The sequence below is a fragment of the Thamnophis elegans genome, chromosome 2 (genome assembly GCF_009769535.1).
Source record: "Thamnophis elegans isolate rThaEle1 chromosome 2, rThaEle1.pri, whole genome shotgun sequence".
In the NCBI taxonomy this organism is placed as follows: Eukaryota; Metazoa; Chordata; class Lepidosauria; order Squamata; family Colubridae; genus Thamnophis; species Thamnophis elegans.
Window position 1 is genome coordinate 27,844,752 of NC_045542.1, and position 26,276 is coordinate 27,871,027.

At 40.4% G+C, this 26,276-nt stretch overlaps 1 protein-coding gene across 1 annotated transcript in view; it reads right to left on the bottom strand.

Moving 5' to 3' along the window:
- Window positions 1-769: 769 nt before the first annotated feature.
- TIMELESS (timeless circadian regulator) overlaps window positions 770-26,276 on the bottom strand; it is a 52,849-nt gene continuing 27,342 nt past the window's right edge. Inside the window, exons 16-30 of the mRNA XM_032212371.1 lie at window positions 25,549-25,646; window positions 24,913-25,036; window positions 24,090-24,291; window positions 21,397-21,548; window positions 19,093-19,178; window positions 17,627-17,750; window positions 15,413-15,495; window positions 14,576-14,718; window positions 13,590-13,818; window positions 12,561-12,629; window positions 11,617-11,735; window positions 7,232-7,340; window positions 5,506-5,566; window positions 2,619-2,692; window positions 770-1,729 (exon numbers count right to left, since the gene is read on the bottom strand). Of these exons, the coding sequence (XP_032068262.1) occupies window positions 1,656-1,729; window positions 2,619-2,692; window positions 5,506-5,566; window positions 7,232-7,340; window positions 11,617-11,735; window positions 12,561-12,629; window positions 13,590-13,818; window positions 14,576-14,718; window positions 15,413-15,495; window positions 17,627-17,750; window positions 19,093-19,178; window positions 21,397-21,548; window positions 24,090-24,291; window positions 24,913-25,036; window positions 25,549-25,646 (1,747 nt within the window). The 3' untranslated portion in view covers window positions 770-1,655. The remainder of the gene's footprint in view (window positions 1,730-2,618; window positions 2,693-5,505; window positions 5,567-7,231; window positions 7,341-11,616; window positions 11,736-12,560; window positions 12,630-13,589; window positions 13,819-14,575; window positions 14,719-15,412; window positions 15,496-17,626; window positions 17,751-19,092; window positions 19,179-21,396; window positions 21,549-24,089; window positions 24,292-24,912; window positions 25,037-25,548; window positions 25,647-26,276) is intronic.

Consider the following 26,276-nt stretch of genomic DNA (forward strand, 5'->3'; position numbering starts at 1 on the left):
CTGCAATCAGAAACCTCAGCAAAGAGGATGTTGTTTTGCCCCAGCAGCAAACTTCCATGTGACATAGCATGGGACCGTTTCAATATCCGGCACAACCTGAAATCTAGAAGAGACTTTTGTCGCTTTAATTCGAGTAACTCTATTTTAATAAATTAACACCAGAGATAGCCAATACTCGGACTGTGGCAGTTCGGTTTATATATTTATTCGTGTGCATGTGGAGGTTAGCTATAAAAATGAATGTCCCTGAACTCCCAGTAAACTGAAGGGACCCCAAATTAAACAACTTTCTATAGTTTTATGTTTCATATCTCACAATAAAGGTAAAGAAAGGGTAAAGGTCTCACAGTTAGCTTCGCTCCACAGAAAAAGAAGCATGGGATATTGGGCATGGGATGGGTGTGTGAGGAACAGTTTCTTAGCTGCAGTGCCAACGACAGTATGCCTGCTAACCCATAATTGCCTTGCCAGTTTTACTGAGAGGGGCTAATTGAACTGGGGATAAAACAAATCCAATTTAAGGAACATAGGTGGGCTTAGAAAAAGGCATTGTCTCCTCATACGTAGGGAGTAATGCTCCCAATTGCAATGAGGACAACCCCTCCCACCTACACAATTTGAACCTGAAAATACTAGAAATTACTACAATCATCCTGTTTCTATTGAAAGCAAAATAGAAACATCAGTAGGATAATCCTTCACAAGATTCTCCATGTCTGGCAAGCTCTCAGATCTTCTGGATGCTTTAAGTAGGACAAAGGCAGAGAAATATCATATTTTATACTTTTTTTTTTAGACTCAATCGATGTTCTTTTTAAAAAATATTTATCAAAAATACAACAAAGACATGCACAAATATCCACAATTGTCATACATCATCCAGCTGACACTGGGCAGATTTCAGAAGGATCCAATGTGAAAACAACTCCTACCAAAGGAGGCAAGGCAGAAATACCATAGATCATTACAATTACATCTTTAATATCTCTTGTATCATCATCTCATCACTGTCGTATTTTTAGCAAGGCTTTCTGATGGCCTACTTTTGGTTCCTTTTTTTTCTGAGAAGGAAATTCACGAACAGAAAAAAAAAATCAGATAAACAGCAGAAACCAATATTGATGTGTTCAGGTAATTAAGGCAAAATGTGACATATATGCTCATGATATCCTAGCTAAATCAGAGACACAAGAGGCAGATCCACAAACAAATCAAACACTGTGAAAAACAAGTATGCCCCCCCCCCTTTCTTTTTTGGCAATCTAGCTGGTAAGGGTGATTCTTAGTGACTCTAAGCAAACAATAACAAGGAAGGCCAGCTATGCAAGGGCGGGCAGGCAGCCAACAACAGTTATATACAAACCTGGAACAGTTTGAAGGCTGACTGTCACAATAGCTTTAACAACAATTGTAGCTAATCATAGAACAGAAGTTAGGAGCTCTTTTTCTTATTCTACTCCCTCCACATTGGTGATCATACAGATTTTTAATCATTATATAGAAGTTCAGTTTCTGTATTCTTTCCCTAATATTTTCACTGTTCTGCACAGATGATCTGAGGATGCTGATTTTTCTCCATCTTGCCCATTCCAGTTTTTGAGGTGACTGGTTTCACTGGTCTCATTGACACGCTAAGAGAGACATTTTTGATTCCCTCAGTCCTCATCTTCCTCAATTCGCAGGCACTTCCTTTTACTGGAGGGCCTTGGTCCATCCTCATCACTGGAATCTGTAGTGCCAAAGCCAAATGTGAAAATAAGGATAGATAAAAAGTGGTGCTGGGAATACTTGCTGTCACGTATTCATATATTCCAATATCATAAAACTTATTGAAGGGAAGATGCTGGCACAGAGTACAATTAAATCCAGGATTCAACTATGAAACATTGGAGAGAATAGGCTTCTTAAGAAAGGTATTTCAGGTAGCAAAATGTTTAACTAACTTTGTTGTATGTTTGGAGGCAGAGCTTATACAAACTGAAACAAGCGTATGGCCATGTGGATCCAGATACTGGCTAAAAGCCCACTTTCAGCCTCATGGTCCAATATATCTTATGCCGACAGATCATTTTTACTCTGCTTGGCAACATCAAGTAAATGACAAATAACTCAAGATGCCAATGCACCTGGAAGAAGAGCTGGCAACAATAGTTCTTAAAAGAATTATTGACAGAAATTATAAGTAGAAAATGTATTTTATTTATTGTGTTGATGTTTTATATTGCTGTTATAAGCCACTTAGAGTTTTTTGATAGTGACATCGGCCACATATAAATTTAATGATAAATAAATATCAAGATGTCACTTAGAGCTCAGTTAGGGCACAGCAAATGTCCTCCTAAACCAGCATTATGTTTGATCCAACTTAACAAATAGCAAACATTACATTTGTAGCTTGTAGAACTTGGGCACCCTTGACAGGGAAATAGGCTATGCATGATTTCAGGTCTTTTTTTTCTTTTTCTTTTTTTAGATCTGTCCCATTATAATTTGTATTACATACTGATTTTGTTTTCTAAATAAAATCTGGGTCAGTGACTTGTAATAGTTTGATTTGACATATCATGAAGTCTAGAAATACTAGAGGTTTAAAACTCCAGAATTAGAGCCAAGCATACCTTGGTTATGGTTTTCCTCCTTATCGACCGAGCGGCTTCTTTTGAGGCCCAAAGGATGCTGGATATACTCCTCTCTGCAAGTAGCAAGAAGAAAGCAGCTTGTCAGACAAACCAAGAGGGGGGGACTCGCGAATACAAATTGCTTGCTACATCTGCCAAGCCACTTCTCTTACGCTTTAGTCTATCCTCTGAACATTCGGTACTAACAAGTCTCTGATTTTCATTTCCCAATTGCAGGCCAGTGTTGAAACCAATGCTCACTCTGAAAGAAGAGATGGCCAAACTGATAACCATTATGGGCCATCAAGTTATTTTCTAGTGCAGATAGATAAGATTCTTCTCCATGTTGATCGACTCCTAACCAGTTCTTCCAAGTCTCCCAATGGTGCACTCATTTCTACTGTAACTGATAGTAAATGTTGCTATCAAGCCAATTTCTCTCTTTAATAATGACTGCAAACTTTCACATCTATTCTAGCTGAGAGGCTTTAAAAAGTTTTACAGGATTATATACACGAAGACCAGTATGGCTTCTTACCTAAATGACAACTAAAATTATAATATAAGAGTAATTTTGAATGTAATTGAACATTTGCGCCAACAGAGTGACAAGTTGCATTGATTTTTCTAGGTGCAGAAAAAGTGTTTGACAACTTGAACTGGGCCTTTATGTTTAAAGTAGTGGAAAAGATGGACTTTGGATTGGGCTTTATACCCCATCTATTCATTCCATAAAACTTGGATTATGGTGAATGGAGATTTGACAAAACCACATGAAATTCAGAAAGGAACAAAACAAGGGTGTCTTTTATCCCCTTTATTATTTATTCTGGTGTTGAAACTGTTAAACTGAGATATTAGACAAGACATCAGAGCAAAAGGACTACAAATTAAAGCACACAACTTCGCACATTTGCTGATGACTCATTATGCAAGACCCGCTAGAGAAGGTTGAATATGTTATGAGGAAGATCAAAATGTTTGGAGAAATGGGGTTTAAAAATAAATTAATTAAAGATGACAATATTGACCAAGAATATTATTGTGGAAGATCAAAATAAAATTGGAATTTAAAAGTGATTTTAAAATTGAGAAAAAGGTACAGTATTTTTTTGGGGGGGAGTGACACTTGTTGAGGAAAATTCTAAGCTTTACAAAAATAATTACCTTAAAATGTGGAAAGAGATAAAATTAGATTTAAATAGATGGCAAAAATTAGATTTGTCATTAATGGGAAGAATTTCAGTAATTAAAATGAATATACTCCCTAGAATGTTATTTCTACTCCAGACTATACTGCTATTGATTAGAGATTCTTCTTTAAAACAGTGGCAGAAAAATATATCTAAATTTATTAGGCAAAATAAAAAAAACCAAGGATTAAATATAAGCTGCTACAGGATTCTAAAGACAAAAGAGATTTAGATTTGCTGGATCTTAGATTATATGCTTGTTGTCTGGTATGAATAAAATATTGGATAACTTTAAAAAAATCAAGGGTATTAGACCTCAAAGGTTCTGACTTGAGATTTGGGTGGCATGCTTATCTGTGGTATGACAAAATAAAAGTTAACCCTGGTTTTAAGATTCATGCTATTAGGCAATCAGTTGGGCATATTGGGACTTACTGATATTTGAAAAAGAAGGATTTAAGATAAAGAGAACAATTAGTAAGTGAAGGATTTGTTTGTGATTGGTTTAATTATTATATAATTTTTGAAAGATTTAAACTTTACAAAAAAAGTTGTTTTTATAGGAACTAAATCTGAACTTGATGCTAATTTATGTTCTGGAGATAACCACTTGATTGTTAAAATATATAAAATGTTACTCAAATCAAGATGAATCTGAAAGATGAATATGTTGATTGTATGGTAAAATGGGTAAAAAATATTGGGTATAACATAATGCTAGATAAATGGGAGAATGTATGGACCAATGGACTAAAATTTACATTAAATTATAGCTTGAAAGAAAATTTATATAAAATGATGTATCATTGGTATTTGATCCTTGCTAGACAAGCAAAATGTATAAAGGGACTTCTAGTAATGCTGGAAATATAATCAAAATCTAGGTTCATTTTATTGCATGTAGCGGTCTTGTAAATATGTTAAAATATACCAGATAAACAATAATGATAATTCATAAATATTTAAGATACAAATATTAATAAAAACTGAAGCTTTTATATATTAAAGTGACTGCTGTAAGAACCGTACTTCCCAAGCACTAGAAAGAAAGAGAGATGCGGGCTGAAGAATGGATTTTAAAATTGAATTAGCAAAGATGGGAACATTAATTGCTTTGATTAGAGATAATAGACTAGACAGTTTTATAAGAAACTGGAAACCATTTGTGGACTTTTTATGCATTAAATACAATAACAGATGGTTGTCCGAGGGATTTAAAGATTAGCATAATATTTAGATCAATTTGTTGACTTTCTCTCTCTCCCTTATGTTGTAAGTTGAGGACTGCCAGTATTGGGCAACAGATCAAAATCCCACAGCCAAAGACCTGTTGCCTATCTCTGGGGGATCTTGGAACTGGGCAGAACTGTCTCTCAAACTCAGAATTACATATCCACTGAAACAGAATCCTCAGTCCATCTCATCATTCTAACCATAAGCTGAAAAGTGACTACATCCTGAGCAGTCAAAGGAATAGTTGTCTCAAAGGTGGTTTTTTCCCCAAAAGCCAAGACAAACTCAACAACATTAAATTATGAGTGGTTTCTTCTTGCCTACCCAGCAACTCTATTACTCTGAAATATGTAAGGCTGTTCTCACTACATCCTTCCTGTTTCTTTCTTCCTTCTATAAGATCTTTTCCCCCTATTCTGAACTTCTCTCCCCATCCCCCCTCTTCTTAACCCAATACTCACGTTTCTGCTTTCAGCCCTCTTGGTTCTATTACTTCAGGTTGATCTTCTTCTGAATTATCTTCTAAAACCAACAAGAGGAAACTACATCAACCGGGAAAGGCCAAGTCACCTCAGGAAAAGGCTGGAGCATTTTAGTATGAATTACTGGACAGAGTAATTCAACTTTGATGCTCTCTGCCTATTTGGATAAGAAATGTCAAGCATTTCTTATGGCACTGAAACATTCTGTTACAGCAAACTGTCAACTATTTACAATATTCTTTCTTATGGCTGCAGAGAAATCTCACTGCCAGAATGGGTGTAACAAGAGTATCACAATTAAGAAATATGGTGACCCCCTTTTAGGCTACTTGCATCTCTAAATAGTGGAGGGGCAAACACACAGAACTGTTTGTGATTCACTCTTCTTAATCTGCATTTTTTAAAATAAGTAGGGTACAATCCAGATTTTTCCACTTATGACAAAAAGTTATTGGCTGCTTGTACTCCCATCAGCCACATGTTTGCCAGCCCTTCTGTGATGCAGAATGAAAATTTATCAAGTCACCATAAATGCCTAGGGATTTGTTTGACAGCTAAGCAAGGTTAGGGCCGTAATATGCTACACCTTAATGTGGGATCCCCAAGCTGAGTATGGGAACCAGAAATTTAGTTTGCACCAGTGGTGGGTTCCTATCGGTTCGGCCGAACTGGTAGTGGTTTGGTAGCCTGAGTCGCTGGAACCGGCAGCGACCCAAACCTGCCACGCTCCCAAACTGGTTCTCTGGGCGGCGCTGTAGGTGCTACCATCTTGTTTTTTGCTTCTGCGCATGCACAGAGGAATTTTTATTGCACTGTGCATACGCATACAACGCACGCAGCGCACGGCACAGCCACGAGCGAACCAACAGTAGTGACTGCCAGAACCCACACCTGGTTTGCACTATGAGCCTGTGGGTGGGATCTGGCAAAAGTTTTCCTGGGCAGGAAAATGGGATAGTATTATAGAAGGCAGCAACCTATTTCCTACAGTCATGTGTGTTTTGAGAAACGAAAGTTAGCAAACAGTGCTCCATACGAAAAAGTGTTTTGAGAGAGCAGGGGAATGTCAAGATGATCTGAAAAGTAAACTGGGCAAGGGATCAGCAGTAGTGAAAAAATGTTTTGGGCTTGATTTGCAACAAGAGCTGACCTTCAGTGTTAATGTTTAACCCCTTCTTGTCTACTGCTTATTGAAGTTTTAGATAGCTAAACACAAAAACAAATAACTCAAACCAAGTATCCATAATTACAAAGGTAGGGACAGACTACGTGCCAGTGCATAAAGATACACCATCTTACAATTGTTCCTTTATATCAGGAATGGGCCACTTTATCGTGTTGGCTGAGGTCTTCTAAGGATGACTATGATCTGGTGGTGATATCAGCAAATGAGACCAGGCCAACATTCTTGTTCCTTTGGGCCTTTTGTGAGAATGGTTGGGTTACTTAAACTCAAAAAGGGAGGTGCTTACTAGAAGCTTATGGCACATGGGAGTAAGGGGCAAGGGAGATAGTGTGGAATTAAATAATTATTTTTTTAAAAAAAATGTACTTCTCAGAATTGGAACATGCCTGAGGTTCAGCAGCATGAACCTGGGGATGGGGGATGATAGATGGAAGCCAGCTGCAGCACATAGTTTGCCCACCTGGCTTGTGATGTGTTAATGAATGATTCCAATTTCCCTTCTCTTTACATATAACTTACCAGTTTGCTGGTCTTGAGTCTCCCCCTCCATTTCTTCCGAAGCAATGAAAGCAGCCATGTGGCGTAATTGTTCTGAGTTGAGTTTAGCTGGGATGCGCCAGAAAGACTCCTACAAGAAAACAAAGGCAAAAAGTGAGTTTGTTCCTGACCATCTCAGATTGCAACCTGTGCCTGCTACTGTTTTTATTTCCTTGCAAGTCTTTGGTCACAGCACTACTAAAGTCAAGATTTAATTAACTTTTAATTTAACATGTGTAATTCTTAATTTTTTACTCTTTATAGTTCTCTTTCCAATATTGTTTTAACTATGTCTCCTTTTATGGTTTTTATTCATAAACCTTTCAGAGTCACTTGGGTGAGATGGATAGTGTAGAAATATGATAAACTAAATACATTTGCAAATGATAACAGTTACATTCATATCAGCCCAAAGGAAAGAAAATAATCACTAGAAAATGTACCGGTAATTGGAGATCCAAATGCGAAAAAACAGATCCAATGGTACCCCAATACTCGTCATTAATTAGTTCCAAGAGGAGTGACGAGTTACCAAAAATGACGAGTACCAACAAATTTCCTCCATAAGGGTGACCCTTTGTTTTGGCTGAAAAGGGTAGCAAGTCATGAGGCAACTGACACTGACAAGTTCTAGCTTGCATGTTGAATATCAAACAAATAACGAGTACTGGGGCAAAAATTTTAGGTCAAAATGCGCTGAGAACCAAATTCAACATGTTTCAACGCAGTCAACTACCAGGGTATGACTCTACTAGGATAAAGAGCTAACTGTTTACAGAACATATACAGTAATAAAGATATTACCACCCATTTTACTGTAAAAAATGGAAATCACAAAATTACCCTATCATGAAGCTGAGATCAGTATATAGCAAGGCCCTGTAACTCAGGGCTCCCCAACCACTTTGGTTCCGCAGACCGGTGGTGATGGGGATTCAACAGTTTCGGCTGTGGTGGAGGAATGGCTTTGCACGCACAACCTACATCCTGCACATGTGCAAATGAAACTTTGCACGCTTGCCTGCCACTTCGGCGGCTAGATTCCAATGGGCCGTGGCCCAGGGGTTGGGAACCCCTTCTGTTAAGTATTTGAAAGTGTTCTTTGGAACTGAGGAAGAAAAGTTGGTGAATTATTCTCTTGCTTTTTCCAGCATCTAGTTCTATATACATTTTGACACATGCAAAACAGTTTCTCTCAAAAGAAACTGGTAAACAGTTAAACCCAAGATTTGTAAATACAATTGCATCAAAATAATCTAATAATCGTTGTTCTTTATCTGCACTGGCACTTGCTTTCTGAGAATTTCCTAGATCTCTTTAACCTAGTAGGTTCCCCACCTCCTACCCCCACCCAATCAAAAAGGCAAAGGAAAGCAGTCTCCCTACTAAGCTCTGCAGCTTATCTGTTTGATAAAGAAGAACGCCAATGGTCAATAAATGAAAGAACTATCAAGATGGAAGATGAAATATTTCAAATATTTAGGCATTTACTTCCGTTCTCTACCAGCTGGGCCATTCAAGCAAGGGGATTAACGATGCCAGCTCAAAGAGTATTTCTAGTAATTGCAAAATTTGCAAACTGGCATGGGAATAATTTTGACTCAGTTGCTATTAAGCTATTCAAATCCAAAATTCTGGGTATGCTACTTTATGATGCCCAGATGTGTGTCTATAAAAAGATTTCCATCTGCAAACTAAGTTTCTAAACACAATAAAGTGCATCTCCTCCCCTTCAATTTCTAATGTTGTATAGCAATAGCAATAGCAGTTAGACTTATATACCGCTTCATAGGGCTTTCAGCCCTCTCTAAGCGGTTTACAGAGTCAGCATATCGCCCCCACAGTCTGGGTCCTCATTTCACCCACCTCGGAAGGATGGAAGGCTGAGTCAACCTTGAGCTGGTGAGATTAGAACCGCTGAACTGCAGATAACAGTCAACTGAAGTGGCCTGCAGTACTGCACCCTAACCACTGCGCCACCTCAGTATCATAATTAGAACTGGGTTGCCTCTCTTTCACAGGCTATGCAAGACTATATGCCATTAAAATCATGGCCAAGGGAAATCTTCTGAGGGAACCACTTTGGTTCATCTGATCCTGAATGACAGTTCTGTATCCACATGAAAAGGCAAACTGAACAAGACTCAATATACTGTACAGGTACTGTATTTTTCTGAGTATAAGACACACCTTTTTCCCTCAAAAAAAGAGGGTGAAAATCTGGGTGTGTCTTATAAACTGAATATAGCATTTTTGGTCTACCGAAATCCCGCCCCATTTGCAAAAATGGATGTGCAGAGGGTTTGGGAGGCTTGCAAAGTACTCCTGAGGGCTGTGGAGAGCAAAAAATGGGTCATTTTTGCTCCCCCCAGCCCCCAGGAGCACTCTACAAGCCTCCCAAAGCCTCTGCATGCCCCCCCTTTTTTTTGCAAAATTAGGCCATTTTTTGCTCATTTTCTGACCCCCCCAACCCCCAGGAGCACTCTACAAGCCCCCCCAAAGCTCTGCATGCCACCACCGCCACCCCTTTTTGTGCAAAAAATGAGGCATGCAGAGGGTTTGAAAGACCTGCAGAGTGCAAAAACTTTTTTTTAAATTTACCTCTTCAAAATCATGGTGCATGTTATACTCCGGTGTGTCTTATACTCCAAAAAATACGGTAGTTCTTGACTTACAACAATTTGTTTAGCGACCGTTCAAAGTTACAATGGCAGTGAAAAGGATTTATGACCATTTTTCATGCTTACGACCGTTGCAGCAACGGAAATTTTGGGCTCAATTGTGGTCTTAAGTCGAAGGCTGTAGTTTGTCAATACCAGGTCTACTTATTTTAGGCCTCAATAAAATCTTAACAGATATTAAATGGAAGACCTGGGACAGATATTCTGTAAGGCAGGGGTCAACTCTCCCATCTTGGAAAAATTATCCCATCCTTCCTATTTTTTTTAAAGAGCACGCATGCTCCATATAGGCAGCCTTTTTTCAGACCCAAATTGATAATACTATCGAGGTGACAACTGGATGATATTTCAACCTCCCATATGAAAATCATATTCTTATATATTCATACCAGCCAGTTGGATACCCTTGCTTCGCTACAGAACTATGTGATCGGGCTTGATAAATTGACAGTTAAAGCTTGAACATTAATGAGTAGTTACGGTCTCTCCTCTCCCCTTCTGTCCCTCAGGCTTGCCCCACAGAAGCCTCTCCTCTGTTATCCCCTTTTCTCCCTTTTAGGTGGGGAGGGGGAGTAGAATGTCTAAACTCCCAGCCCGCAGGCTGGATGAATCATGTGCTGGCCACACCCTTGCCCAAGTGGCAGTTGGAACAGAGTTCTTTTCAGGCGAGGAGGGGGAGTAGAATGTCTAACTCCTTAGTATCAGAGCGTGTTAATAATATAAGAAATACTAATGATCTGACGGTCATTTACAAAAATCCTTTCTTAGCAAACACTTAGAAGCCAAGAGGAACATAAGTGCCAAATTTCAAATTTGTAGACTAGATATTTTGTGATGATGCATGAATTGTATTTCGCTTTTATATATATAATATGGTGATTGATACATGCTATATTCTATTAAAATATTTATTTTATACACAATAGCATTTAAAACATACTGCATAACACCATTTATACAAAAGTTTAATTTCCGTCATAATGAGGTCATTGCTTTCCTGTATTACCGTGTTTTCCCGAAAATAAGACAGGGTCTTATTTTCTTTTGACCCCGAAATAAGCGCTTGGCCTTATTTTTGGGGAAGTCTTATTATTTTTGAAGTACAGGAGGCGGCAAGTGTGGTCACCACATGGCTTGCAATTTTTGGGGGGGAGGGCTTATTTTAGCAAATGCGTTCAAAAGCCTGATTGGGCTTATTATCCAGGGAGAGCTTATTTTCAGGGAAACAGGGTATATAAGCATAATATTTATACAAAAGAAAAATTTAGAACAAATAATACAAATAACACAATTCATTCACATTTCCTATAGTCTTTCCCTTTAATTTAGGAATGTACAATCTTCCTTGGAATTCATTCCAAAAGTGAAAGGGGCCAAGACAAATAATTGTCTGATTTAAATTAAATTAAATTAATTAAATTACTCCCTTTACATTTCATTTTTTGCTTATACATCAGAAGAGTTACTATTCTCTCTCAGCCCAACCCATTCAGTGTTGTTGTTTTTGTTGTGGGGAAAATAAGAAGACAAAGTATTAGTTATGTTTGCCACCTTGAGTTAATTGTAAAAATAATAAAAGCGGGATAATAATTAATGAACTATTTAAAAAAAACATTTGTGGCAACTTTTGGAAGCATCTAAGGTCTGCCCTGAAAGCACACTCTAAAGTCACCTATAGCCCCTCACCTGCTCATTGCCTGGAGATCGCACCCCCAATTTCCATAGCAGTTTCTGGAAATCTTTGTGCTCCATGGCATCCTCGCTTTCTTCAGTCAATGGCACCAAAGGAACAGCCTGGGCACATCCTGGGGAAACAAAAATCTATCCAGCTATAACTAGAGCAAGCCAAAGAATGTCGTCCCTGCGGGACTTGCGGGTAGATAGCTCTTTCCTGAGAAGAAAACTAGAACTTAGCCCTGGGTAATACTTTATGAAGATTGGCTTAATTAGTAATATGAAATAGCCAACTTTTCATGCTTGATATAAGAAATTCACCTCACAAATGGACTACTGTAAAATATTCTACATGGGTCTGCCATGGAAGAGTATCTCAAAGCTTTAGCTGCAAAATGCAGCAGCTCAGTCAATTATGGGCATCCCTAAATAGACACATGTTACATCTCTGCTATGGGCACAGCATTGTTTTGACAGTTTGTTACTAGGTCCAATTCAAGGAGCTGGTTTTGATCCCATTTGGCATGGGGCCAAAGTATCTGAGGGGACTGCCTTCTCTCTATTATATTGACCTGTCCCATGAGATCTGGCAGGAGAGGCACACTGTGGTTCGGTCTGTAAAAGAGTTCCACCTGAAAGGATCTAAAGAGGCGAAATTTTTTTGGAACACTTTTGCTCTTGAAGTGAAGTTATCCCCAGCCCTTATGGCCTTCCAGAAAAATTTCAGCAAATCCAGGGGGATGCCTTGATAATGGGGAAGCCTGCATGCGGATTACTTTGTATGTATCATCTTTACTTTCATGATCTCATTTTATCTCTTCTTATTATATTAAAGGGTTTTAAAAATATTTTAAATCCTGGTTTTATTGACAGGGTCAATTTGAGTGAGATGGGCAAGCCTCGTAAATTTGTCAAATCAATCAGTCAATCTGACACCCCAGTTTGTTTGTATTTACCATCCTCTCCTCGGGCAGCAGCTGTTCTGTTCAGGCTGTTTTGAAGCCAGAGCAAGGGGCCAGCAAAACCTGCAAGGCGAAATTGCATGGGAAAGTGAGCAGACCCAGGAATGCAAGCAACAGCAAAAAGTAATAATAATACAGACACAATGATCTAATCTCACAGATGCCCCTATTACATACTGACATCAGGATATCAGACACCTTTGTATCAACATAATCACACAAATTTAAAATCCCCCTCCCCTTGCAGATATCCATCAGCAGTCCTCTTAGATCAAAGATCCACCTTATCATATTCCTGAAGGCCATCTCTACACAAAGAGAAGGAAAAAGTCATGGAATAGGCAGTCCCATTTCAGAACACAGCTTGTGGGCAGCCCCCTCCAAACCAGTACACTTTAATGTATCAAAGTTCTTAAAAACAGGAACACCAGCAAAATCAGAAAAAAATTGTTGTAGGCTTTCATGACCTAAGGCCCATCACAAAAAAGGTCTATTTGGGAAAATTGTTCCTAGGAGTTGGGGCTTTTTATTTGCAAGGATAATGGGGAAGGGAAAAGTGAAAAGCAAATTACAAAAGGGAAAAATAACCCCATTTGAGTTGAAGAGATAAAATACATTCTATTAGATGTGCTTAGGCCCATATTAAACTATGGAAAACACATGGGGATTATGGGAGAAATGCATGGGAAAAAGCCCGTTACGTCAATTAGCGATCTCCAAAAACTCCCATCTCCAATCAGATTACTTGTCTCTCCTGATAAACCTCTTCTATAGCCACTGGGGATGCAAAGTTTATATAGTTTGGAAGTTAGGCAATTTGGTTAGCCCATACCCCACACCACTCTGGGTGGTTGTGCAGGAGATATCAGGATAATTTTTTAAAATATCATTTGAAGGAGGAGAAATTCTGAGAGTTTAAAAAGTTGAGTTTGTGTCCCAGCACTACAATTCTGTGACACTAGACAGCATCACCACAGTATACTGTAGTTCCTCCTTTTGCAATCATGGAGACCAATTTCTCACCTTCTTGTCTCAGGCTTTGCACAAGTTTTCGATCTGAAGCATCTCCCCACATTTTCTTGGACCACCTGCCCCAGGATTTTTGGTCCTTGTCATTTCCAGCATCCTCCTTGGCCAGTTCTTCTTTTTCGTCATCTTCTTCTTCTTCACTATCCAAATCTTCCTCTTCATCTTCAACAACTACCTCATCCAGGTCAGGCACCTCAGAATCTTTGGGTAACGAGGCCTTATTCTGAAAGAAAGAAACTTAAGTCCATCTCTTAAGAGTACGGAACAGCAGGAGATGCTAAATTAGGGTGTTCCTCCTTCCATAATCCACACTAGAGAGAAAAACAACCATTACTTCAAATGCAGTAACAGCAGTCTTATCACCCCCCCACTAGTTTTGGCTGACTCAAATTAGTCTGTTAGAGGAGATTTTATATTAAACGAAAGATAAGATTTTGGATATCCCTTGTGAGCTATTTTTGTTTTAACTGATATTTTGAAAGGCTCAGTTAGAAAAGATTGACAGACTGAAGCAAATGTCAATTTGACTAGAATAATAATTCTAGGCTTTTTTTTTTTTTTTTTGAGAAGGCATGTTTGAAAAAGTAGAGCTGGAGGAAAGAAGAAAGCTCAAAGATCAACTAAGGAGATTCTCAGTCATCCAGGTCACGGCTGTCCCGAAGATGTTTTTTCAAGAGGGAACTGGACTTCCTTTGTTTTTCCTTGAAGACTTTTCGCTCCTCATCCAAGAAGCTTCTCCAGTTCTAACAGCTGCCTCTTGAAAAACCACCTTTGGTGGAAAACTCAAAGAAGATCGTATCTGAGAAACTGCATCTGTGAGAGCTTAAGATATACCCTTTCCCTCCCACTATTAAATAAATCAAACTAGCCCAGGATTTATGATGCTATAGATGCATAGATGTGGGCATGCTCACATTTTCAAAGTGAGGTGTGCAGATAGGAAAAAAGAATTTTTTTGGGGGGGAGGGGGGGGAGCATACCGATCTAAGTGAACCAGATTTGCGTTTGCGCTTCTTGTAAAGCTCCTTACGCTCAGACACCAGCCCCATGCTAAGCATCTTCTCAATAATGCGAGCTTTTGATCGTTTGGCTGTGATGTGCTTCATTACATTGGACAGGATATCTACAGAGGGAGGAAAGAGAGGAAAAGGCAGTGTGAGCAAACAGAAGGAATAGGCCAAGTCTATTTAGTTCCCCCGCTGGTTCCAAGAAATTCACTTTACCGAGTGAACCAGAGCAAGTAAATAAGATGTCATATGAAATTCCTATTCTGATGCCAATGTGCAACATTCTGTCTGTGGGGATATTGATAAAGTACTATAAGTAGTCATTGTTTAGCAACTGCTTGATTTAGCAACCATTTGCAGTTGCTACAGCGATGAAAAAGTAACTTTATGATCAATCTCCACATTTTTAATCTTTGCAGGTCTATAAAGCAAGGGAAAGGTGCTGTAATATCAAAAGCACAGTCACAGTCTTGTTTGTTTACTTCCCTTAACAACCAAGTTGCTGGTCCCAATTGTGGTCACTAAATAAGGACTACTTATAATTATTTCAGAAATGCCAATTCAAAACTTGGGAGACAGAAAAAGCAGAGATTGCCGAACAGGGATGAGTAACTCTTAGCTTTAGGAGGGTCACTGAAAAATAATCCCTCCGTAGTAGAGAATTCACTACCCAAAAAGTTTGTGAGGCCTTAAAACATTTCTGGTCCCAGCTTCCTCATCTCCAGCCAGCTTATCTCACACCTCCAGGCACCAGAGCTCTACTATGTTGGGTGCAGATGAAGTTCTGGCTAAGCAGTCAGGCAGTCTCACCATCGGAGTCCTGGAACTCTTCAAAGAGCCGGCGAAGTTCTAGCTCCTGCTCCTCTGTCCATAGCACAATGCGAGTCCCTTTCCTGCCGAAGGAAATTAACTAGGCTTGTCATTACAGTACAGGTTGCAACAGATGGCCTTTTCAACAAAAAGAGTTGAATTCTCCCATCAAAATGTACAGTTTTGGTTTTTTGCTTCTTTTTCAAAGCAATCTTCTAATCAAGAAAGGCAATATTTTGGCTGCTAAGGGTCCACATTAAGTTTGTTGGGCAACAGAAGCCACAGTGGGCAGAATGATAACAACAGCCAAATGAATGGGGCCAGGATTTCTAGGCAAAATGCAAAATGGGGAGGGTTATTATGGCTTGTTTTGTTTTTTAAGCGGGTCAAAACTACAGGTAGTTCTCATTTAACTAGTTTCCAAACTAGTGGTGCTGAATGACTGGTACTTATGACTGGTACTTCAAGTTCTAGCTGTCCCAGCATTCCCACCATCACAAGATCACAATCTGGGAGTTTGGCTACTGGTTCGGACTTACGACAGCTGCAGTGTCCTGTACACACATGATCCTCATTTTGCAATGCTCCCTGATAGCCTCTCCCTCAAGTAAAATCAATGGGGAAGCTGGCAAGAAAGGCTGTTAGTTGCTCTGGCAAGTTATTTGCCTCCTATCCTGCTTGGCAGGAGCCCCTACTGACCTTCCTGGACTGTAGTTGCCCGTGAGTCTCTTGGGACTCACTTAACTACCTCACTTAACAATGGCAACAAGGAGTGCTGGGATTGCCGTCACCAAGTGATACAGTCACATGATGTCGTTCTTTATGGCTGCATTGCTTAGTAATAGAAATTCTGGTCCTAATTACCATCATTGACCAAGAACTATCTACCGTATTTTTCGGAGTATAAGATGCATCTCCCCCCCCCCCCCCAAAAAAAAAGAGGGTGAAAATCTGGGTGCATTTTATGCACTGAATACAGCATTCTGAAACCCCGCCTTGCGCATCCTGTTTTTCGTAAAAAGGGACGTGCAGAGGGTTTGGGAGGCCTGCAAAGAGCTCCTGGGGGCTGGGGAGGGCACAAACGAGGGGGAAATGGGCCCGTTTTTCGCAAAAAACAAGGAGTGCAAAGGGGTTTGGAGGCCTACAGAGTGCTCCTGGGGGCCAGGGAGGTCAAAAGTTTTTTTTTTTAATTTACCTCTTCAAAATCTTTGTGCGTCTTATACTCTGGTGTGTCTTATAGTCCGAAAAATACAGTATATCCTACAACTTATATATCCTTGTTTTATTTATAAAATATATTTTATAGCCATCCATCTCAAGAACAGTTGAGCCATCCATCTGGGTGGCTCCCAACATTAAAATAAATAAAAAGATACAAAACAAGAAATAAAATACATAATAGCTTAAGAATCATACAAAAATGTTAAGAGGCAAAGCAAACACCCATTTCATCTTTTAACCATCCTTCCCACTGATGCCTCTTCTGTTACTACAGCTCCTAGCCAAGAAAAGGTATTCACTTGGCAAGCGTGATGGAAGTAGCACTAGCAACACCTTTCTGCTTCCACAATCAAGGTAAGCAAGAGACTAAAGGGTAGAAAGATGGAGCTCCGTTTAGGGAAACATGGTTGAAATTATCAGTAAGAAAGAGCTACGGAGAGAGAGTTTGGTTGCTCATCTCAAGGAATCTGAGCCTTCCCTAGTAGCATCTGTGTTGTGACTCAGCAGTTCTGCTGTGAGGCTTTTCGGGATACAAGATTCATTATGCAGCTGGGGCTTGTGGGAGGCAGGTTTGGAGATAAAAGGACGGATGCTGCCACGCCCTAGTCGCAGGAGTCAACATAAGTTCCTTCGTGCGTGCCTTGGTTTGTACAACATTGCTTGTTACACTTGGATAAGTGCTTTGGTGTTTCATGTAAACCCTGATTCGTGGAGACTTTGGAAAAAGTGCATTGATGTAAGAGTTTTGTTTTGCATTCTTGTCGGAGACTTGTATTTATGTTATTTTTGGGCTCAAAGCCAGTTCGAACTGAGAACTGATAAAGAAAGACTTCCTTTTAAGTTTTGTCTGTCTGCGTTTGTTAAGAGCCGTGAAGGGGGGACAGAACACATCTGTATGCATCCAAATCGATTCATGCCGATCATCTCTTGCTTTTTGAAAATAAATCTGTTTATGAAGATCCTGAATTCATGAGAAGTGTTAACATGACCTACCTCTCTGGAGGAAAGTCTCGCATGCTGCTCACCAACCCCAACTGCACCAGTTTCCTGGCCACCCGCTTTCGTCCCCGGTGATGAGAGCCGATATGTGACAGGATGTTATCAAGCACATCTTCACCTGAGGAGTTGAAAACAAGACTTTGAGAGAACAGAAGACCTGATGCTTGGACTTTGGCTAAGACAGTGGAGAGAAGCCAAAGAGCTGGGTTGGGCATTATACAGGCAGTCCTCGACTTACAACCATTCACTTAGCAACCATTTGAAGTTGCAACGCTACTGAAAAAAGTGACCTATGGCCAGTTTGCACACTTATGACTGTGGCAGCATCCCCAGTCGCATGACCAAAATACGAGCACTTAGCAACTGGGATGTGTTTATGTGGTACCCATTTGTTACTTTCCCAGTTGGCTTCTGACAACAAAGTCAATGGGGGAAGTCAGATTTGCTTAATGGACACACGATTCACTTATGAACAGCAGTGATTCACTTAACAATTGTGGCAAAAAGGTCATACAATGGGGCAAAACTCACTTAATAACTGCCTTGCTTAGGAATGGAAATTTTGGGCTCCATTGTGGATGTAAATTGGACTACCTATACGCACATGTGCCTATAGTTATGGCTCTAGTAGCCATTTGTAGCATGTATAAGGATAATCCTCTCCTTGGTTAAATAGTTTTCCACCAATCATTCTTGCTGACCACTAGCCTTCAGCGTTTCTGCAATGCAGCACCAGTTCCAAAACTACACTTCCCATTTTTAAACACACACACACACACACACACTTCCTTTCCCTTATTTTCTTTAGAACAAAATGTGAAGGAAACCTTCTCTTATAAGAGCTGCATTAACACAGCATGCTCTGACAATGCAGTCTGCTGTGCTAGGATAAAAGTATCCTGCTAATGCTACCTTGTGCCAATTATGAAAAGAGCATTAATTTAGTTCATTTATACAGTCTCCCACCTCATACAAGTGACCTTGGGAGAGTTACAAGATTAAAAACAAACCCATCAGAGCACCCAAGACTAAACCATTAACAACCACCCACAGTACTAGAACTCACCTGAGCCCTAGAACAATGCTGCCCGGCTTTAGAGCAGGTTGGAATTTGAGAACCTATCAACTGAAGGCAGGCAGCTTGGGACATCAACATAGTGATTGCTTATGAAAAAAGATCTGGAAATCTCTTCCATCAGAAACTTCTCTTTCATTTCAAAACTAGAGCTCCAAAAAAAAGGAGTCAGGAATACACTGGGGACTGTACTGCAGTGGGCCACTAAATAAGAGTCTTCCTTATGGGATCCCAAACTTTTCTTATGAAAGTTTCAGCTCACCCCAAGTGCTCAGTTACATTCTTATCAACTACAGAATGGAAGGCCCTAAAGTGAGTTTTGATCTTGCACTGCTTATCAGCTGGTTTTTCTTCCAATGTCCCTTCCCGGAGATTAGGTACCTACCTTCCACTTCTTTATACTTATGGTAGAGCTCTTGAAGTTCCTCCTCCTCTTTTTCAGTCCATTGGGAAGCCTTGTGTGAATTGGAACTGTGAAGGAAAGGAAGAAATATCCCACTAAGAAAATTTCCCCATGAAATATTATCTAAAATTTGAACATTTCTGCAGGAAGAAAAACATTCATAGGATTTCTGGATTTATGTAGAACTGATGGCATCCAGCATTGTTTGATATACCAACATGTTGATATAAAGTTAACCTGTCCTCTGCCAGGTAGGGTTTATTGGTGATAACCAGCCCTGATCTTTACCCATAAACCTATCAAGAGCCAGTGCAACTTGCAGAATAGTGGCATTACATGGGCATGTTGAGGGGCACCCATTAGCAATAGCAATAGCACTTAAGAGTTATATACTGTTTCACAGTGCTTTCCAGCCCTCTCTAAGAGGTTTACAGTGTCAGCCTATTGCCCCCAACAATCTGGGTCCTCCTTTGACCAAACTCGGAAGGATGGAAGGCTGAGTCAATCTTGAACCAATGAGACTCTAATTGCCAAACTGCTGGCAGCCAGCAGAAATAGCCTGCAGTACTGCACTCTAACCACTGCACCACCGCGGCTCATAGGCAGTAATTAGGTGCACCCATTATTATCCATGCTGCTGCCTAATGGACCTGTTGCAGCTGCTGGTGGTCTACAAGGGCAGCTCCAGGTAGAGTTGCAGAAATCCAACCAGGTTGTACGTAAAGAACGTATGACTATGAGGAGGGCCTTTGGAACCAAGATGAGAGTTATATGAACACAACACAAATCACACATCAGCTCTGAGCACAGGGTGTCCAGCCTCACTCAGAACCAAAACCCTCAGATCCAGATACTAGGGAAGAGAGGGGAGGGAGGGTAACCCCCCACAGCCACTTGGTCTTACTATGATTAAGTCAAAGCCTGTTTTTTTTCCCTCCATCCAGACCACCACAAGTTCCACATACTGAGAAAGAACCAAGACAGCATTATATGGTCAGGCAGAGCAGAGGCATGTAGTCAAGTTATCATACTGATGATGACTAACCCCTTGCCAATGGATGACATCACCTAGCAGCTTCATTTTCATAGGGAGATATCCTTATCTGTTGTGGCCCAGCAGGAGCCATTGGAGCTGCAAACAGATTCCAACAGTGAGGGGCCTTATGAGTCGGCTCTGCAAGATGTGGAGGACCCTGGACAGGATTCCGATTCCGAGCAGGGACCAGAGAGGCTGGTTGGCTACCAGGAGGCGCCTGAGGCATGGAGCAGCGGTGAAAACCAAAGGGAGTTGGTATCTGAGGTCAGGCCCTGGAGCAGTGGTGAGGATGTTAGACCCTTGAGCAGTGAGGAGGTGCAAAGGGAATTGGTCCCGGATGCCAAACAAAGGCGAGCAGAGAAACACCAAGAACAACTACGCAGATACAATTGGACCCAGGTTGTTGTAATTAGGCTGTAATTAGAGAGTATATAAGGAGAGACTTTGGGAGGAAGCTGTTTGCAGGATTCAACTAATTATACCAACGCTGGAGAAACTCTCGGGTGTATTTCTTATCTTGGAAGTCTGGAATGCTGCCCAGGTCTTGTCAGTGTGTTAATTTACTGTGAATAAATTGTCTAGCAGTAATCCCTGTCTTGGAGTGCCTCACCGTATGGAGGGGGGGTGGGCAGAACACTTATCTATGAGAAGCAATTTAACGTAGTGGTTAAGGCACTGGCCCAGAATCTGGGAGACTGCGAGTTCTAATCCTGCCTTGGGCACAAAGTCTGCTGGGTGACTTTGGGATATGTACTCTTATCTCTCAGCCCTATGAAGGAGGCAACCGCAAACTACTTGTGAAAACTTGCCAAGAAAAGTGTAGGGACTAGTCCAGGTAGCCACCAGGAATCAGGAGTGACTTGAAGGTGAGTGTGTGCACAAGTCCTTATATCCTGAAAGTCTGTTTGATCAGAGAAATTAGGGAGCTGCCTTTTTTCCCCAGCTCTATTTTAGTATCCTGGATATGAGATAGCAACTCCTGGTTTTTCCTTTCCGTTTTTTAGGGGTCAGATCAATGGCTGGATCAAGACCAAGTTTCGTACCGACTCTGATTATCCCCCTCCCCCGCAACGCATAATTTCCTTAAAACTGAGAACGCTGTCTAAATGGCTGGAGGTATTTCCCTGTGTTATTTAATACTTAACTTACAGACAATACTATGGGGGTAGTAGTCCAGCATCCAGTGCAACATTTCTCAAAATGTTCCCCAACCCTAGAAATTAGGTGTTAACCAAAATCCTTGTGCTCACCTTCCATCTTCCTGTAACTCTGTGTAGCCTTCAGTCATTTCTCGAACCACAGCTGTGCTTTTCCAGAACAACAATTCCACGTAAGCTTTTTTGTTGGTTGATGCCAAGGCAAAAAATTTGCCCACAATGTACTTGGCAAAGGTCACCAGCTCCTAAAATTTACAGGCATTTTGTTTTGTTTGTTGTAAGTCCGAAAGCTCAAAAGAATATAAGTGGTCCTCACTTAACATTTACTCATTCAGTGACTATTCGAAGTTCAATAAGCAGGCTGAATAAGAAGGGCTTACGACGAGTCCCCACAGTTGCAGTCATTGCTGCATCCCCACGGTTACATGATCCCGGTTCATGTGCTTGGCAACTGGATCATAATTAGGACATCACAGCATCCTGTGGTCATATGCAATCTTCACTGCCAACTTCAGATAAGCAGAGTTAATAGAATTGTAAGTGCTGATAACATGACTACAGGATGTTGTGACCACATGGGATTCACCTAACAATGGCAAGTGGGACTGCGGAAACTGCTGTCAGAAGTCAAGAGCAATCACACAATATTGTGCCTTATGACCCTGTCGCTTAGCAACAGTCCCTAGTCCCAATTATTGATAATAAGTAATGTTAATATTTCAAAGCATTTCATTAAAGGAGATTCTTCTTTTCTGAAGGAGATGGACAGTTCACAAATGTGAATGAATGAATGAATGAACGAATGAATAAATAAATAAATAAATGTTCCCTCGCTTTCCCAGTGAAGCAGATTGCTGACCTATATTCTGTATACTTTTTAGTACTGCTTAGGGATATTGTATTATAGATGGGAGAAAGTAGGATGCATGTCCAAATTAAGAACGCAGAAAAATATTTTTGAAATTTAGGATATATATTCATTTATTTCTATGTTTGCGAGACTTCTGGATTAAAACTTTCAATTATTTTTGCAGACCTCTTTTCTACAACTGTTGCGGTCTGATTTCCATATTCAAATAAAGCTTTAAAAAAAAAATATGGATGAATACTGGTTAGGAATTCTGAATTCAGAAATCCCAATCTATTCTATCTTTCTCCACTGGAAGAAGCTTATCAGAACTGCAGGATTGTGTGTTCTGCTTTTCTGCATACGTATATTTAAATTATAGATGGTGTGCTGCAGCTTCAGATAGCATGGTTCATACATTTTGAGCCGCAGATGAAGTCCTGAAATATCTTTTATAGTTTAAAAAAAAGCACCCACCTTGACCTGGGCAATTTGTATTACAGCTAGTCCTTGACTTAGAACTATTCATTTAGTAACTATTGAAAGTTACAATGGCACTAAAAAAATGAGTTCAGATCATTTTCCACACTGATGATTATTGCAATATCTCCATAGTTATGTGATCAAAATTTGGATGTTTGACAACTGGCATGTATTTGTGATGATTGAATTATCCCAGGGTCATGTGATCACCTTTTGTGACCCTCTGATAAGCAAAGTCAACAGGGAAGTCAGATTTACTTTACATTCATGTTACTAAATTAACAACTGCATCACTTAACAACAGAGGCAAGAAAGGTCATGGAATGGGGCAAAACAACTATTTTGTTTAGCAATGGAAATTTTGGGCTCAATTATGGTTGTAAGTTGAGGACTACCTGAATAAAGTTCACCATTTGACATTGCTCAAGTTGTGGTCCGGCATTTATCCATTTTAAATACAGAAGTGAGGAAATGTACCTAAAACCTGACTGGGCAGCTAAATAATACATGAAAATAATAAACACATATGCAAAATGAAAAAAAAATGTCACCAAACAAGAATCCAAAACAGATACCGTATTTTTTGGAGTATAAGACGCACCAAGGTTTTGAAGAGACAAATTAAAAAAAAAGTTTTTGCACGTTGCAAACCTCGCAAAAAAGAGCCCGTTCCCACCCCCAAAAAGGGCATGAAGAGCCCTTAGGAAGCTTGTAGAGTGTTCCTGGGGAAGGGAGGGGGGCAAAAATGAGGGAGAAAACGGGCCCCTTTTTTGTCAAAAAAGGGCATTAGGAAGCTTATAGAATGCTCCTGAGGGCTGGGGGGGGGGGCAAAATTGAGCAAAAAACAGCCCACTTTTTCTTCATTTCTGCCCTCCCCAGCCCCAGGAGCTCTCTGAAAGTCTCCTACAAGCTATGTACGGCCATTTTTGCAAAGGGGGCGGGGTTTCGGGAGGCAAAAAAATGCTGTATAAGATGCACCCAGATTTTCAGCCTATTTTTTGAGGGAAAAAGGTGCGTCTTATACTCTGAAAAAATACGGTAAACAGAAACTACTCAATTGGTGATTTAATGGGTGATTTAACTTCACAATCCCCCAGACACCTGGAACATATCCAGGTCTTCAATGCTTTATGGATCACCTGCTGATCTTCCATAGACCAGCAGGGGCCAATCGGATCTTGGAGGCGGTGGCTTTTTTAGAGGGCAAACGCTGCTGCATAAGACACATGCAATACAGGCAGTCCTCCACTTACAACAGTGCATTTAATGACCATTCAAAGTTACAATGGCACTGAAAAGTGTGACTTATGACCATTTGTATGACCCAGGACTACCTGTACGTATGGATGTCTGTTCCCTTCCCTGTGTTGTAGCCGACGGTTTTGATCTTACAGGTCAAATCTAATCTCTCTCATCAAACTCATAACCAACCATGCACATCCCTGTTCCACCTCACCTTATAAGCTCCGGCGGCAGGGTCACTGAGGAGGCGGTTGAAAAGGCAGAAGGCCGAAAGCTGAAAGAGTAAAGCCTCCATCTTGAGGTCATAGGCAATGCGGTGCAACATCTTGACCACGCAGTGATTAGTGTGGGGGCTGTTCTGCTGGTAATTTCTGAACAGCAGGATGTAGGCCTTGACGACATTCGCGCTAGCAAACCTGCACCACAGGATACAGACATGAAGGCATGTTCTGGGAAACAGCGGGGGAAGATTACTTGCGCACCCAGCCTGGAACTCAGAACATCAAGGGAATAATAACATTCAGCTTCTTCAGTGTTTTCAGATGCATCCATTACTGTTTCTAGTACTCAACTAATTCAGCTGGTGTAAGTTATGACAAACCAGGAAAGCGGGACTTATGACCTGGTTTTGAAGTTCCAATGATTGGGGCCCCTCCGTGGTCACATGATTGAACGTAGGTGCTTGGGAATACGGCCTCAAGTAGGGTCATTTGCAGCATCCCACGGTCACACGACCAAGTTTTACCATAGCCAAAACCCGATACTCGCTTACAGTTTTTGGCAAAACCACACCCGCAGAGAAACACCATTTCGCTTAATGATCACGGTGTTCGCTTTACAACTGTGGGGTTCATTTAATGATCACCGCAAAAAAAAAAAAAAAGATCACAATATACAACCATAATGGGCAAATCCCATTAAGGACATTTGTCAAGGACTTCCTGTATTATGGGTAAGGTAAGAATGCACGGAAAATATTTGACATCTGAAATATTCCTTGCACAGAGAAGATAAATATAGGCTGAGAAAAAACGTACCGCTTCACGTAATCCAGGAAGCTGAACTCTTTTTCAGATACCTGCACAGGTGCCAACTCTTCCTCAGCAACTTCCTCATCCTCAGCTGCCTCCTCAGACTCATCTGGGTCAGTTGCTGCCGGCCCTGAATACACAGAAAAAGTTTAAAGGGAAAATGCCACTAATCCAGCTCAGAAACACAAAAGTCTTGCCTGAGAAAATTGTTTCTGTGCATACATGCATGATACATTGTTGTTATAGCAGTGTGAGAAATGCTGCCTTAGGGATCTGTATAGTGTTGTGCTGCTGTTTAAAAAACAGTCCAGCCAGAAAAAGACCAAGGTATCCTAAACTGTTGAAAGAATCCACGAAGGGCAGTGATAAGAGGAAGGCACTAGCACTTAGACTTATATACCGCTTCACAGTGCTTTACATCCCACTCTAAGTGGTTTACAGAGTCAGCATACTGCCCCCCTCCCCCAAATCTGGGTCCTCATTTTACTGACCTCAGAAGGCTGAGTCAACCTTAATTGAGAGAATCGAACTCCTGGCAGAGAGCAGAGTCAGCCTGCAGTACTGCATTCTAACCCTTGTGCCACTACGGCTGTTTCAAGTCTGTCTCAGGGAAGTTGTATACTCATGAGGAAGTATACTCACGAGGGAGGTTGGCAAAGAAGATTTGCTTCAGCAGCTCCATTTCTTCAATCGGATCAACAGTGGATGATCCAAACACGTCTCCTTCGGGCCACACCTCCCTTATGGAGCAGACAAAGGAAGGTTAGCAAAGTGCAGGAGATAGATAAATTTCCCTTCTCCTCAGTATCAAGCACTGCAGACACTACAGGCAGGGTTAAACACAGAGCCACCAATATTCATCTATTGCTTAGCAACTGTTATTGTAAAGGTTCAAAAAATATAACTGATTTGGAGGTGTGTGTATAAATCTCAAATGGATACTGTTGAGAAATGCAATATGTTATAAAGAAGTGGCTTCTGATCTTTTAACAGAAATTATCAGTACATTTATATTTTCCCTTGTTTCTAAAGTTACATCTTCTTTCCATAATCTACACTTTCCAATAATCAAATCTGTAAACCATAAATTTATGTTTTCTTTTTTTTAAGCCAAAAAGTCCATAAAGGTTTTCCACTCACTGATCAATTTAGTAGTTGTTCTTTCTTTAAGCAAATAAATTGATTTTGCCACTTCTGCTAGATCTGTCATCTTTTCCAACCATTCCTCTATTATAGTACTTCAGTCTTGCCATTTTTGCACACAGTTTCAAATTTCAACAAAGGTTTACACATTTTTAGCTATTATATGTACAACATTTGTACAAATTTCAGCTCAAAATTCTATCTCCTGCTGCTCACTTGACCTAATG